At 36.3% G+C, this 13,987-nt stretch overlaps 1 protein-coding gene across 4 annotated transcripts in view; it reads right to left on the bottom strand.

The window, feature by feature from the left end:
- Nucleotides 1-13,987, bottom strand: part of LUZP2 (leucine zipper protein 2) — a 502,216-nt gene that overhangs the window by 70,549 nt on the left and 417,680 nt on the right. For all 4 annotated transcript variants that reach the window (XM_045484804.1, XM_045484803.1, XM_045484805.1 and 1 more), the window contains exon 9: nt 5,508-5,675. In XM_045484804.1, coding sequence (XP_045340760.1) covers nt 5,508-5,675 — 168 coding nt within the window. The remainder of the gene's footprint in view (nt 1-5,507; nt 5,676-13,987) is intronic.

The following is a 13,987-nucleotide window of genomic DNA, read 5'->3' as shown; positions in this document are numbered from 1 at the left end:
GTCTTCCCTGAATTTCAGATTCAAATGTTTAATGTCTGCTGCATATAGACATTTGATTGCATGAGAGACCTCAAACACTTAGCATGTTGAAAAACAAACCAATTTGAGTTCTCCTCTTGCCTTTTGCATCACAGTGAATGAATGCAAGCACTGAGTGTTCTTCACTTCCTGCCTTTATGGATCCCACTTATATATAGCAGTTCTATGCCCCCATTAGCTCTGGAACCCTGTGTCCATTTCTGCACCCTAGATCAGATCACTGTCATCTCCTGCATGGATCAATGAAATAGAGTGTCACTGGTTTGCTTGTTTCCACTGCACTTTAGAGTTATTTTATTCAAATGCAGATCAGAGCTACTGGCTTGAACCTTTGCTCTTTGCCTCTCTGTTGGAACATTTTCTACATAAAAAATACATAATCTCATAACAAAGACATAATCTCATGTGCTTTTGAATCCAAGTCTCCTTAGTTTTTATCTTTAATGAAAGCTATTGAATTCTAAATACTAAAAACAAAGTCCTGACCTACCACATACCCCTTGCATTTTTTCTCCCCTCTCTCTTTACAGAGAATTAGCCTTCAGAGTCCAAAAGGTCAGGGTTGTGTGATTTCAAATTTGCATCCCCAATGATGATCCCAGGCCTGTCTTACAGATGGAAAACAATTTAATTGAATAAGAAGCCCATAATGAGCACTCAATAATATATGTTCTCTAACTTCCAAATAAGGAATATATCCAAGAAGAGGAGCACTGCTATGGATCGAGTATTTGTGTCCTCTAAAATTCCTGTTAAAGCCCTAACCCCCAATATGATGGTATTAGGAGATGGTCCTTCTGAAGGTAATTAGGTTTAGATTAAGTCCTGACGGTGGGGTTCTCATGCTGGGATTAGTGCCCTTATAAAGAATATAAAGAGAGAGAGAGAGAGAGAGAGAGAGAGAGAGAGAGAGAGATTTCTTCCCATTCACACACGTCTAAGAAAGACCATTTGAGCATTTAGCTAGAAGGCAGTTGTCTACAATAGAGAAGAAGGACCCTTATCAAGAACTGAAACTGGGACCACCTTGATCTTGGGCTTCACAGCCTCCAGAACTGTGAGAAATTAGTGTCTGTTATTTAAGGCACCTAGTCTATGGCATTTTGTGGTAATAGCCCAAACTGGCTGGAAACACAGCAAGTGTCATTTCAAATGAATTCTGTAGAAACATCAGTCTGTACACTGACAAATGTAGAGCAAATCATGGAGCTAAAGCACAGTCATTTTCTTTAAGGAGAGAGGAATATGTAGCCATCACTGTATTCAATGTATGACCAAGAGCTGTGAGGGATAAACACTGTGCTATCAAAGCACTGAGAATAGAGATAAGTAATTTTAACTTGGAGGGTTAAGAAAAAATTCACTCAGATTAGAGAGAAGCAGAGAATGGAGAATATAATGAAGGAAAAGAGGCTGACTGACCTGACTGAGGGTTCTCAGCAGAAACATATAAAGGCATTCTCCAGAATTAAAAAAGTGGAGGTTATCAACACACTAATTATTTTTTAGGTTTTTGCTAGTAGATTCTTGTAATATTGAACTTCCCACCTAATGAAATCTGTGCTTTTAAAATCCACAGTGAACAATATATATATTTAATGTAATAATGTGTATATTACATTATTGTAATAATGTGTATATTACATTTATTGTAATAATGTGTATATTACATTTATTGTAATAATGTGTATATTACAATATATGTATGTATGTATGAATCACATATGCATATACACACACATGGATAATACAATGACAATTTTGACTGAATTATCAATCTTCTTTCAGAAAAATAAAATAAAATGACATTTTTTGGGGGGAGGGTTGGGGGCATTTTGTCTGTTTCCAGATGTAAGTTGAAAATCGCTTACTTGAAAATGTTTCACAGATTTCAGGAAAAAGCATTCAAAAGTTGAAGATTTAAGAAACCAAATGGAAGTAGATGAGACCAGTTATAAATCATGGAAACAGGGGGATTATTTGTTTTTATTTTTATTTTTTAATGTTTATTTAAAACATTTAAAGGGAGGGGCAGAGAAAGCGGGGGTGCAAAGGATGTGAAGCAGGCTCTGTGCTGGCAGCAGAGAACTCATGAGCCTCGAGATCATTACCTGAGCCTAAGTAAGACATTTAGGAGCCCATATTTGTAATGTTCATGTCACAACAACACTCTGCTAGGCACTGAGGAAACTGAAGCATAGAGAGGGCAAGTGATGTGAGCCTCTCACAATTATACAGGCATACCATCACCATGTCCCCGTGGCTGCAGTTAGCCAACTCTGAAGATGTACCCGTTAAATGCCCTCATTTAAGTGTTCCATTTTTGCCCGGGTGGCTCAGTTGGTTAAGTGTCCGACTTCGGCTCAGGTCATGATCTCCTGATTTAGGAGCTCAACCCCTGCATCAGACTCTGTGCTGACAGCCCAGGGCCTGGAGCCTGCCCAGGCTCTGTGTCTCCCTCTCTGCCCTCCCCACTTGTGCTCTCTCTCTCTCTGTCTCTGTCTCAAAAATAAGTAAACATTAAAAAAAAATTTTTAAGTTCCTTTTTAATATATATAGAGAAAAGGTTCCATGACTGAAGGGTTTCTCTTATATACACTTTATAAGACATCATACCATTCAGGATTTTTAAAATGTTATCTGAGGTGCCTGCATAGAGATTAAGCCCCAAGTACACATAAAGTACAATCTCCACCACTAATGAAAAGATAAAGAATGAGGACAAACCAGAAACCGTAGACAAGCTTTTAATGCCAATCCATAAACTAGAATGCTCTACAATACATCAACTTAGATTTACTGAATTTTATCTTAAGCAATTGGATTTTTCTGTTATTGTTTTTTGAGAAATGAGCAATTGCTAAACCAGGCTCATCTAAATGCTTCCTACCTTTTTCTGTGATAAGCCAAGGGAAATAATAAATATTTATTATTTATTTCAATGACAGGACCTACATTTATTCATAGTAAATCAGGTAAGTAACAATCAGTAATTTCCCTCACACAGTCAGGGTCATAGAGAGCCCAGTTTTAATTGGGCCTAAACAAACATATTTTGAGTTGGAGACAAGTGTTGTGTGCCCACAGAATTACAAAGTGCTTTGCCCAAAGTCATCAGACTTAATAAGGCTGAACCTTTGCTCCTCCCTTAGACCAACACTAAGGAAGTAGAGTGTGGCTTCCTGGTGGGTGGGTAACATTGTGTGAGAAGCTGGGCATTTTACCAGTAACCAGTTTCAGTGAATTTCTTCAGGGTTTTTCGGAAACATAAAAAATATATTATTATGCAACTTTCTTCCTGAATTTGTTTAAGTAAATAAACACTTTAGACCTAGAGTTTTCAGAGGCAGGAAAAAATAAAGAAAAATATTGGCCTAAACATTATAGAGATCCTTAGGTATACAATAAAACTAGAATAAGATTAAATGGAAATACATACTTTAAATGATTTTTGACAGAGAAACATGAGATTACACAGACTAAATCTGTGCAGTCCATACATTGATAACAGCTAAAAACATTAGATTTTTCTCTTGTTTTTGATTCAGAAAATAATATTTCTCTAATCTGCCATCTGTGCACACCTCTTTTAATCCAAATGTAGGGAATCAGAATAAGCAGTAAAAAAAAAAAAAAAAAAGCTCCAAATGTATGTACTACATCACTGTGTAATTGCATCAGTGGTTCTCGGGTGTGTCTGGGCTTTTAATGTTTATTTATTTATTTTGAGAGAGAAAGAGAGAGCATGTGCACATGTGCACGGGCAGGGGAGGAGCAGAGAGAGAGAGAGGGAGGGAGAGAGAGAATCCCAAGCAGGCTGTGCGCGGACAGAGCCTCATCCCAGTAATGGTGAGATCATGACCTGAGCCAAAACCAAGAGTCGGGTGCTTACCCAACTGACCACCAGCTGCCCCTAGAATACTCATTGTAATAGTAAGTGGTCCTAAGGCAAGTGATTAAAGAACCGGCACTCTCAAATATACTGCCTGAAACTAAACTTTCTGTAATAACTCTTTCAGATTGTCAGGTTTTATTTAAGTGGGAGCCTGTAAATAGGAGGTTCTGACAACTGAAACAAAAAGCAACAAATGCCCCTCTGCCCTGTCTAAGGGAGTGTGGTGGTGCAGAGTTGGAAGAAGCTCTGCTTAACTCAATTGTTCGCAAAATCTCCTGGGGAGCTTTTAGAAGCTACTGCTGAGTAGAGCCCAACCAGAAATAATTTAATGGGTTTGGGGGGAGTACCAAGGGTGAGGATTTTCTTACAAGTATCTCAAGTGAGTCTCACGTGTAGGAAGCGTTGAAAACTATGGACTTATTTTTTTTAAAAACGATCTACTTTTGGAATGATAATGGTTATGCCCAAGAGAAAGTATTTTCCATATTAAGTTTCTGGTGCATACTGGTATGGGATATAAGATGTTTTCTTTGGGTGCCTGGGTGGCTCAGTCAGTTAAGCGTCCAACTTTATTTTTAATTTTTTTTTAATGCTTATTTAATTTTTTGAGAGAGAGACAGTGATCAGGGGAGGGGCAGAGAGAGAGGGAGACAACGAATCTGAGGCAGGCTCTAGGCTCTGAACTCTCAGAGCCCGACGTGGGGCTCAAACTCACAGACTTTGAGACGACCTGAGTCGAAGTCAGACGCTCAGCCGACTTAGCCACCCAGGCACCCCAAGCGTCTGACTCTTGATTTCAGTTCAGGTGATCTCATGGTTTGTGGGACTGAGTCTTATGTTGGGAGTCTGTTTGGGATTCTCCCTCTCCCTCTCTCTCTGTCCTTCCCCTGCTCATGTACTCTCTCAAAATAAATAAATAGACTTTTAAAAAAGGAGATTTTAAATTATAAAATAATTATCATCATTAAGATATTACTAAGTAACATAAAATTAAATTGTATAATGAGAAATGTATTAAATTATAACACTAAGCGATTATAGTTATTATAAATAAAATGCTTTTAAAATATTATTTTAAAATCATTTTAGGGGCGCCTGGGTGGCGCAGTCGGTTAAGCGTCCGACTTCAGCCAGGTCACGATCTCGCGGTCCGGGAGTTCGAGCCCCGCGTCAGGCTCTGGGCTGATGGTTTAGAGCCTGGAGCCTGTTTCCGATTCTGTCTCCCTCTCTCTCTGCCCCTCCCCCGTTCATGCTCTGTCTCTCTCTGTCCCAAAAATAAACATTGAAAAAAAAAAAATTTAAAATCATTTTAGATTTTAGAATAATAATGACGATTATTTTACAGTTATGTAATCTTGCCTAAAGAACAACTGGCTCTCTAGAAAAAAATCATGTCTTCCAATGTTCTCCAAGTGACCACAAAGACATTACAAAGGGTTACTAACTTCTACTTACTTCCTAATCGTTCAGTGAATTTGATACCTTACTTGGATCCACTCTGCTGATCACATAGAATAAAATATAAAGACAGTGTATTATTTGATTATACTTTCAGAGCATGACTAAAGTGTACCTTGATTTTTGTCCTTGCATCGGGAATCATACTGTTAATTGTCCCAGGGGGAACTGACATCTGAGTTGGATTTGTCCTGGCTAGACTCAAAGGGGGAGGCGGTTGATTACGGAACACAGTTGACAGGCAGAGATGGACGGTCTCTTTCATTGCTTTCAGCTGTGAGTCCTATGGAAAAAACGAGAGAGATGACAACTGTTAACATGTGGTTCTGGTGGTCCTTGATTTTATTTGATTTGATTCTCCCTGTCCTCCTAGCCTACACTCATTCCCCACACAAATGCCTACCGATTTTCAAATGTAATTGCTTAACTTCTAAATTCCGCTATGACGTGCTGTTTAATGCACACACAGTCTGTTTTTAGGAGCTGTGTCTCATGATATATTTTGAACACTGAAATTGAGAGACATGTTACTTGAATGGATATGATTTCAATAGTGATAGTTTGCTGGCAAGGCAATGTATGCTAGGGTCATCTTCAAGTAGAAAACGTCCTTAGAAACCTGCCATCTTTCTATTAATATTAATCTCTTTTGCTACAAATTATTCACAGGGGCAATGTAGGTCCCTGTGTTTCTCGGATTAGCCTGCAGCACCACTCAATTTCTCCACATATTGGAGAAAACAAATTTTGTTTCTAATAAAACTCTTACTTCCTATGGGCCTTGTTAAGTGGGCCTTGTTACTCTGATCTGATTGTAAATTATAAAATTTACACTTTCTTATATTTGCATAGGATATCACAGTATTTCAAACTCTTTCACATGTGAAAAATAAGTTTATGTTTTCTAACAACTGTGAAACTGGTATCATTATTACTATTTTAATTAAAGAAATGAAAGCTCAAGGTTTTCAGACTTTTTTTTTTTCTGGTTTATATCACAAGGCAGACCGAACTAATGTAGACAACTATCTGTAACTCCCATCTTACCACCAGATTCCACTGCTAAAAATATTTTTAAAAGTTGATAGAGTAAAAAAATAATAATAATATAAAGCTGAGTACAAATCACAGAGAGACCCACCCCCCCCCCGACCCCCCACCCGGAGCCAAAATAGAGACCTACAACTTTTAGGAATCTTATGGTAACTCAGGGATAATTTTGGGTATGGATGTAGGCCCAAATAGGAATATGTTACATAACCATCCGTCTCACACATGAGATGTGGTGTTTGGGGCAAGAGAGATGAAGAGATGAGTTACTGGCGTCAAGATCCCTGGACAAGCTGGCACATGTGGAGATGGCACATGCAGTGTATGCACGGATCAGTGGAATGGCGAAGTCTGTTGTCTTCCCGGTAAGGTAGCATACTCCTCAAAAATCTACTGTCTTTTATACACTATGCCAGGAATACACCTCCATGTAGCGTCTGCTCCTCTTTCCTGTTCTATGACGTAGATCCTTCCCAAGGTCTCCCTCTGAGCTTCCTAATCTTCTGTGGTACATGACAAGATTTTTTTTGAAGACGAGAAAGAATGTCTTGCTAGAACATCAGTTGACATCTATTTCGTGATAGCAAGAGATTAAAAACAAAACAAAGAGCAAGAAGAGCAGCAACTTGGAAATATATAAGAAACAGAACCAATGTGTATTTTCTTCTCATTAATATTTCCCTGACAAGTTATCTAAGACAGCATAAAAATCTGATAAGAACTAGGATGGAGGAGTGTTGTTAAGTGGACAGGACATGGCTAAGTTGAATGATGACCTTTTTCCTCAAAATGGTCCCTTTTGTCTGCTCGCCTGAGCCCCTAACTTCCTGTCCTTCTTCCACCCCATTACTTCCTTTCCTTTCTCCTTTCTATTCTATCATGTATTTGTCTTCTTCATATAATTTATCTCTAATTTTTAATTTTTATGCATGTATATATATATATACACACACACACTCACACACACACACACACGTATAAATTGACTATTTTGTTCAAAACTGTGTATTTAGCACTTATCATGATCCTTGACACATTAGAAGGGGCTCGCCAGAAAATGTTTTGAATAAACGACTTAAACACTTAAGTGAAAGTGTTGTTTCTCTATGTCAAGGAAGGAGAGTGACAAGCTATCTCAATGAAAAAAAAAATGAAATAATCGTTCAAATTTCTCTCCCTACTGGTGCTTTGTTATAATCTCGGCTGACTCTTTTTTTCCGTCAATATGGACTAGAAGATGATGGCATTGTGTGTTGTGTCAGAAGTGAAATATTCCAGGTAGTACTTAATAATTTACATATGTTTTCTGTCTCACATATTATAGCAAGACAATGGAAATAGAGCTAATATGACAGAGTCAGCAGGTTTGGGCCCAGACTCAAGGTTAATGTGCCTCTGAAATGTAGACTTTCAATCACCTCAGATCATGCAAGAAGGAATGATGGTTACTTTATTCACTGCATTCATACCTTGGACCCTCTAAATACACTATGTATATAAAAGTTGGATCTATAACAGGCCTAAGGTATACTTCACCATAGCAAACAAATTTCTGAGTAATGGCTGAACTTGGATGCTGAAATTATATAATAAACTGCATCAAGTTAATAGCTTAGAACATCAATTTCCAGCAAATGCTGTTCAGGCAAGATAAAATTTCCACTAAAACAATACAGGGGGGGAGAGGTACATATGTTATATTCTTAATGATCCGAACTTGGTGCGATAATCTGATCTGTTTGCATAGGTCTCCTGACGTGACAGAATCAACATCACAATGACACAACCTCCAGCTCACCACCTTTCATGGCCACGGTAGTAGGACTATCTTTGCTCTTCTGTTTCAACCGATTCCTAACCTCTCACCTCCTGATTTTATTTCTTTTTTGAACCATAAGAACTTGACCTGCTACCTTAGATTCTGTCTCTGCTCCTTGATTACACTGTAGATTTTTCCTGCCAGACACCCCAGTTGGCTGTGAGCCACCCTGTCCTCATTTGCTCAGCTGTCTACCATAAAAACATCTTCCTAGTTAGTTTCTCTGACTTAAGAGAGACTGTTAAGGATACTACACAGGGTTTGGCTTGACCCAGTTCCATGAGCAGGACTCAGAAAATGATTTTATACCACAACATCATTATATTTTCATTTATACTGCTGGATGCAGTCTGTTTTGAAATTGAAGGCTACTGTTCATTTCGAAGTTCACCTTCACAGTATGTCACCTAATGAAATACGATGTAAACTGTATAAAGTATATTTTGCCCAGGATCTTACAACCTATTCCCTCCTAAGGTCAGTCTTGTTTTTGCCCTGCTTTTCTTCTCATTGCACCAAACCCCTCTTCCCACTTTGTTTTGCCACATGATAGTAAAAGGCAAACTTTTTAAGAAAAACCTGATTGCCCACAACGCCTTTTATTTATAGCCCATCAAAGATTCCAAACGAATTTGTATCCTAGAGCCTTTACACTTGCTGTTTCTTGTGCCTACACAACCGCTTTTCCAAATATCTACGAGAAAACTTCCACTTAAAATTTCTCTCTCAGTTCACATCTTATCTTCTTGGAAACACAGTCCCTGAATACCCCTTCCTTAAAGTCTCTGACACATTTCTTACACTAAGTCCTATGGAGCCTTGTTGTCATTGCAGACTACCTTATTGTTTATATGGTTAGTGTTTCATCTATATCCATTATAATTTAATTTCATTGATGGCCAGTAAAGCATCCCAGTTTCTAACTCAACAAATGTTTGCTCATTTAATAAATAAGGCAAATCCTCCAGAGGATATAGGCTGGTGCTGTTTTACATGAGAAAATATGAAATATTTCTCATTTTATCCTGTATATTGTATAAAGAAAGTATTATTTTGGACATTAAAGTACTAGTGCTTGTGCTATATAGTATGTGAAGCTGATAAGAAATTATTGTGTACACAGATGATCTTAACATGGTGGGAGATTTAGAAGGGAATTTCGTGTGTGTCTATAGGAGGACTCTTCTCAGAAAAATGCGCTTTTTTTTTCCTGGGAACAAGATATACCTTGCAAGGACAACTGTGCCTCTAATTTCTCACTTCCTAATAGACAGAAATTCACAAGACATTATTCATGCCTCTCTTAATTCATTTACATTAAGGTGTGAGGTCCTCAGAGATATCTGGGTGCAATATAGACTCTGGCTATGCAAAGACTACGAAGGGCTGTGAATCCAAATGTTCTCGCCTTAACTTTTATTTCTGCCATGAAATCAACTCTATGAATCCTGTAAGGCCATTTTGACAGTTTTGATTCTCTGCTCTAGGTGGAGAGATAAATAGCTTGTTCATTAATTTACGACATTGTATCTTCATTTATCTAGTTACTCAATAACGACCTATTATGCTCCTGCTATGCATCAGACACATATGGCAAGAGGACTTGTTCTTCTTTTCCTACTTAGTCCTGGGAATCTCTGAAGATTGCCTAACGTGCCATCTTTGCTATGAATGTAATAGAGTATGCTTTCCTGGGCAAAATTTTGTGAGGGTCCAACGCAAGGGAAACTTTTTTTAATAGGAAAGTTTGAGAGATAGATTTCCATACCATAAAGCTTTTATTTTTTTACAGGCCAGTAGCTGAGGCTAACTATAATTCATAAGATATTGCCAAATAAATAACTGTTTGCAAAACCAAGGTTGATTCTTAGATCTTGAGATTATTATTGTGTATATTGGGATAGTAAACTGAAACTTCTTTTATTAAACATGTCATGGGAACCACGTTAGAGTGTGAAGGTGTTTTGATAATATTTATGAGGTATTTAAGGTTATTTGAAGCCCAGATATAACATTCTTGAGCGCTAGGCAACTGAAGAGAGTAAAAAAAAATCTCATATAAAGATGATGGAGAGAGGTGGAGAGCAATTTCATTAAACTGTGCTTTTTATCCATTTTGAAGTGAGCTAGCATTTCCACCGGCCTTTATGACTGCAGTTTATGAGCCTCATACATATGGTACAAGAGATTTGTTGAAACCGACCTCCAGTAATACAAAATGCATTTATAGTTTACTGTAGCAAAAACAGTGACAAGATCCTGAAGGTTACAGAGAAAAACCTGTCACCACAGAGAGGCAGTGTCTATGATCTCACTCACTCATATTAATAATTACTATGCTCACTGAGGGTTTTCCATATGCCAAAAGTTCTCAGTACTTTTTTTTTTCTTGTTGGATGCATATGGTTTTGTCACTACCCTTATAAAGTAAGTTTTACTATTATTCCATTTTGCAGTGAAGCATAAGGAGTTTGAGGAATTTGAACATGGTCATTCAGTGGAAGACTTATGATTTGAACACAGGTAGACTGATTCTGGAGACCTTTATATAAACACTGCAATATCAAGCCTCTCCTGCTGAATCCAGACTGTGGCATGGTGTGAGCTAGGCACACCTAAGTGGGGAATGGATAGAGATGGGGTGGAGAAAAGCATAGAATGGGTAAGACAAAGGTGGGAAAAAAACCACAAAAACTACGTTAACCTGGGGTTCTGTGACTAAGGCCAAATTATAATTTGCCCATGAAGTATTATGTGACCATACCAGTTTATACAACCCACAAGTACTTAAAATATTCATTCTCTGTGCTTCAGAGACCTCCTAGCTCTGCAAACAATTATTTCCTAATTTTTGGTGCCCAATGAAATGTGAGAGGTGTGGAATCCCAGACCATGATTCATACATGTTTTCGGTTTCCCATACATCCTACTGCATGGTAGTCACAGGACTGGCATGTCAAACCTATGTAGCCATTTCAAACCTGACTAAGTGGATTATTTGAAGTCAAACCACGGAAAAGATTTAACGTAAGGGAGAACATTCTAACAGAATTGTTAAAAACTTAGAGGAGGCTGGACTGGCTCAGGGTCATAGGAATCCAGTGTCTTCCCAGGACGTAAAGCATGTTATAGAGATTGTGGCAGGGATGTCCAGAGAAAGGATTAAAAAAAAATTTTTTTAATGGTCTAGTTGAATTTTAGGATCATATGTATTCTGATTTTCTGATTCTCTCAACTCTCTAAAGACTTTTTTCCCTTTTTAAAAAGTAGAATTTATAGCATGAGTTGGATATAGTCAACACACATTAACATAAATTAGTATAAACTTCTCTTTTCATAAATTAAAAAAAAATCTCATAAAGCCGGAATCTTGGTAACATGAATTATACTTGACCTCACTTACAAAATAGCAAGCAGGCTTCCTCAAAACTACTAAATATTATTTTAAATACTCGGAAAAACACAAAATAAGACAATCACAAAGGAATGGAGTTGTTAAAATATCTAGTTGTTCATTCAAAAGCCTCATTGTCAAAGATCTAAACCTTAAGAAGCAATATCATTAGAATACACAAAATGCCCTTACTAATTTGTTAGTATAATACCTTCTGGATATCCTGTTTGAAAAGTTAGCTATGCTAGCTATGTAATTGTTTTTGGCCATATGTGGTAATGCCTACGTGAGACCCAAGTACCTGGGAAGTAGAATTTTAGCCTGGTTCTTCACAGCTATTGCATAGAAGGGAGATACCTTAAGAACTCCACAATGAATCTGCCTGAAATAGTCCATCTACTCTATCCTGTATCAAAACACCCATAGTTTAACTTGGTGGCTAGAAGGCAACCTCTTTTCCTTAGAAAACTGCTAAATGTATACAGTGTATTATTTCAAAGCAAGTCTATGATCATCTTACTTGTTTATTTTTTAAAATAAAATGGCTGCTATGCTGTGATCTCCAAAATGGAAAGCTCTTGATGGGAGATAGCACACTTTCTTTATTTTTTAATGTAACTTATTTTGAAAAATACAGGGGTATATAGAGAACAATATAACAAATATCAGGTAAATATCAATCTGAATTAAATGTTAAAAAGCATCATGTTTATTATATATATTTGTCACATATGGTATTTATTATAATTTTATAAAATACATATGAAACATGCATATACATATTGGTAATATACACATATGCATGGCATGTATTATATGTATCTAACGTATATATACAATGCATATAGAACATGATGCATGTATATAATATGTACAATACACATATGTGTGTATATGAATTAAAGACTATTTATCTGTGTCTATACAATTACTAGAGAATTTATACAATTATTAGTAGAAGTATTTTAAAGCATTCTTAGTGTTATTTTACTCCATCTTTCCCCAAGGCAATTGGGTCCTTGAATTTGATATGTATTTTTCTACTTCAGCTATTTATCTGATATATAATCAAAACAAAATGTGATTTGTGTATTTGAACAATTTTTGAATACTATATATATAATTCTGAATATTTTTACTCAACAGTATATGTTACAGATGTATCAATATTGATATAAATGTCTTTATATTTATTCATTAATATTAAATTTTGATTACTATTTGAAAATGTAAGTATGGAAAATATATAAAATGTATATGCTAATTCTAACAGTAAACATTTAAATTATTTCAATTTGCTATTAATACAAACATTATTGTATTCAATGTCTTTATGCACGTTTCCAAGCACATAGGGATAATGCAAATTCTAGGATACATACATTTACACTGATTTAATAATTATACTCCCACCACTAGTGTATCAGAATTTGGTATCATCAGGCTTTTTAATTTTTACCAATTTGATGGTGTTGAGATGACATCTGATTGTTTTTATTTGCATTTAAAATTTTCTAAAGTTAGGTACCTTTTGTTAATAAATTGCAGTGAAATATAGAAGATAATGAAAAAAGTGCATGGGTCTTAAGTGTACTTTTACAAATTTATACACAATTTAAAGGAATATTGCTGTTTACATATTGATTTAGGATTGTGACATCTGTCTCTTGGACTGATCTATAATTTTCCATGTGGAAAATTTTTAAGTCATTATCCCTACAAATATTGCTTCTGTTTGTCATTCTTTCTGGGACAACAGTTATAAATACTTTAATTTTTTTTTTGAATTGATATACGTTTCTTATTCTCTTTCTATTTACTTTCCACTTATCTGTACCTTCTCTATATTAGTAAAGGTATTGGACATTAACTGTCCTTACATTTTACTTGTCTTCAGTTCTATTATGTCCAATCATCCAATCTTCTACTGAACAGCATTAAAGTCTTATGTGCATTATATTGTTCTAATTCTAGAATATCTACCTGATTTTTTATAGATTCTGAGTCTAGTGAAATATTTTATCTTTTTTTTCTGTTTTGATTACTTTCCACTATTGTGACACACACACATCATCTTTGTAAAATTTTAGTTTTCTCATTTCAGTCTCTGAATCAGTTCCAGTTATGCTTTCCTTGTTTTCTTTTTGTATACTGATCAGATTGTATTCCCTCTTCACATGTCTAGAATGTTTTCATTACATGTCAAACACTGTGTATAAATGAACCAAAAATTCCCCAGATGATATCTTCCACAAGAAAGGGTCTACCTTTCCAATGTTTGACAGAATGATGGCTGATAATTCCAATCCAATCAAGAATTGATCTCAGGGGG

This window comes from Leopardus geoffroyi, chromosome D1 (genome assembly GCF_018350155.1).
Source record: "Leopardus geoffroyi isolate Oge1 chromosome D1, O.geoffroyi_Oge1_pat1.0, whole genome shotgun sequence".
Taxonomy (NCBI): Eukaryota; Metazoa; Chordata; class Mammalia; order Carnivora; family Felidae; genus Leopardus; species Leopardus geoffroyi.
The sequence above is the reverse complement of the archived record's forward strand: the minus strand, read 5'-3'. Positions and strand labels throughout refer to the sequence as shown.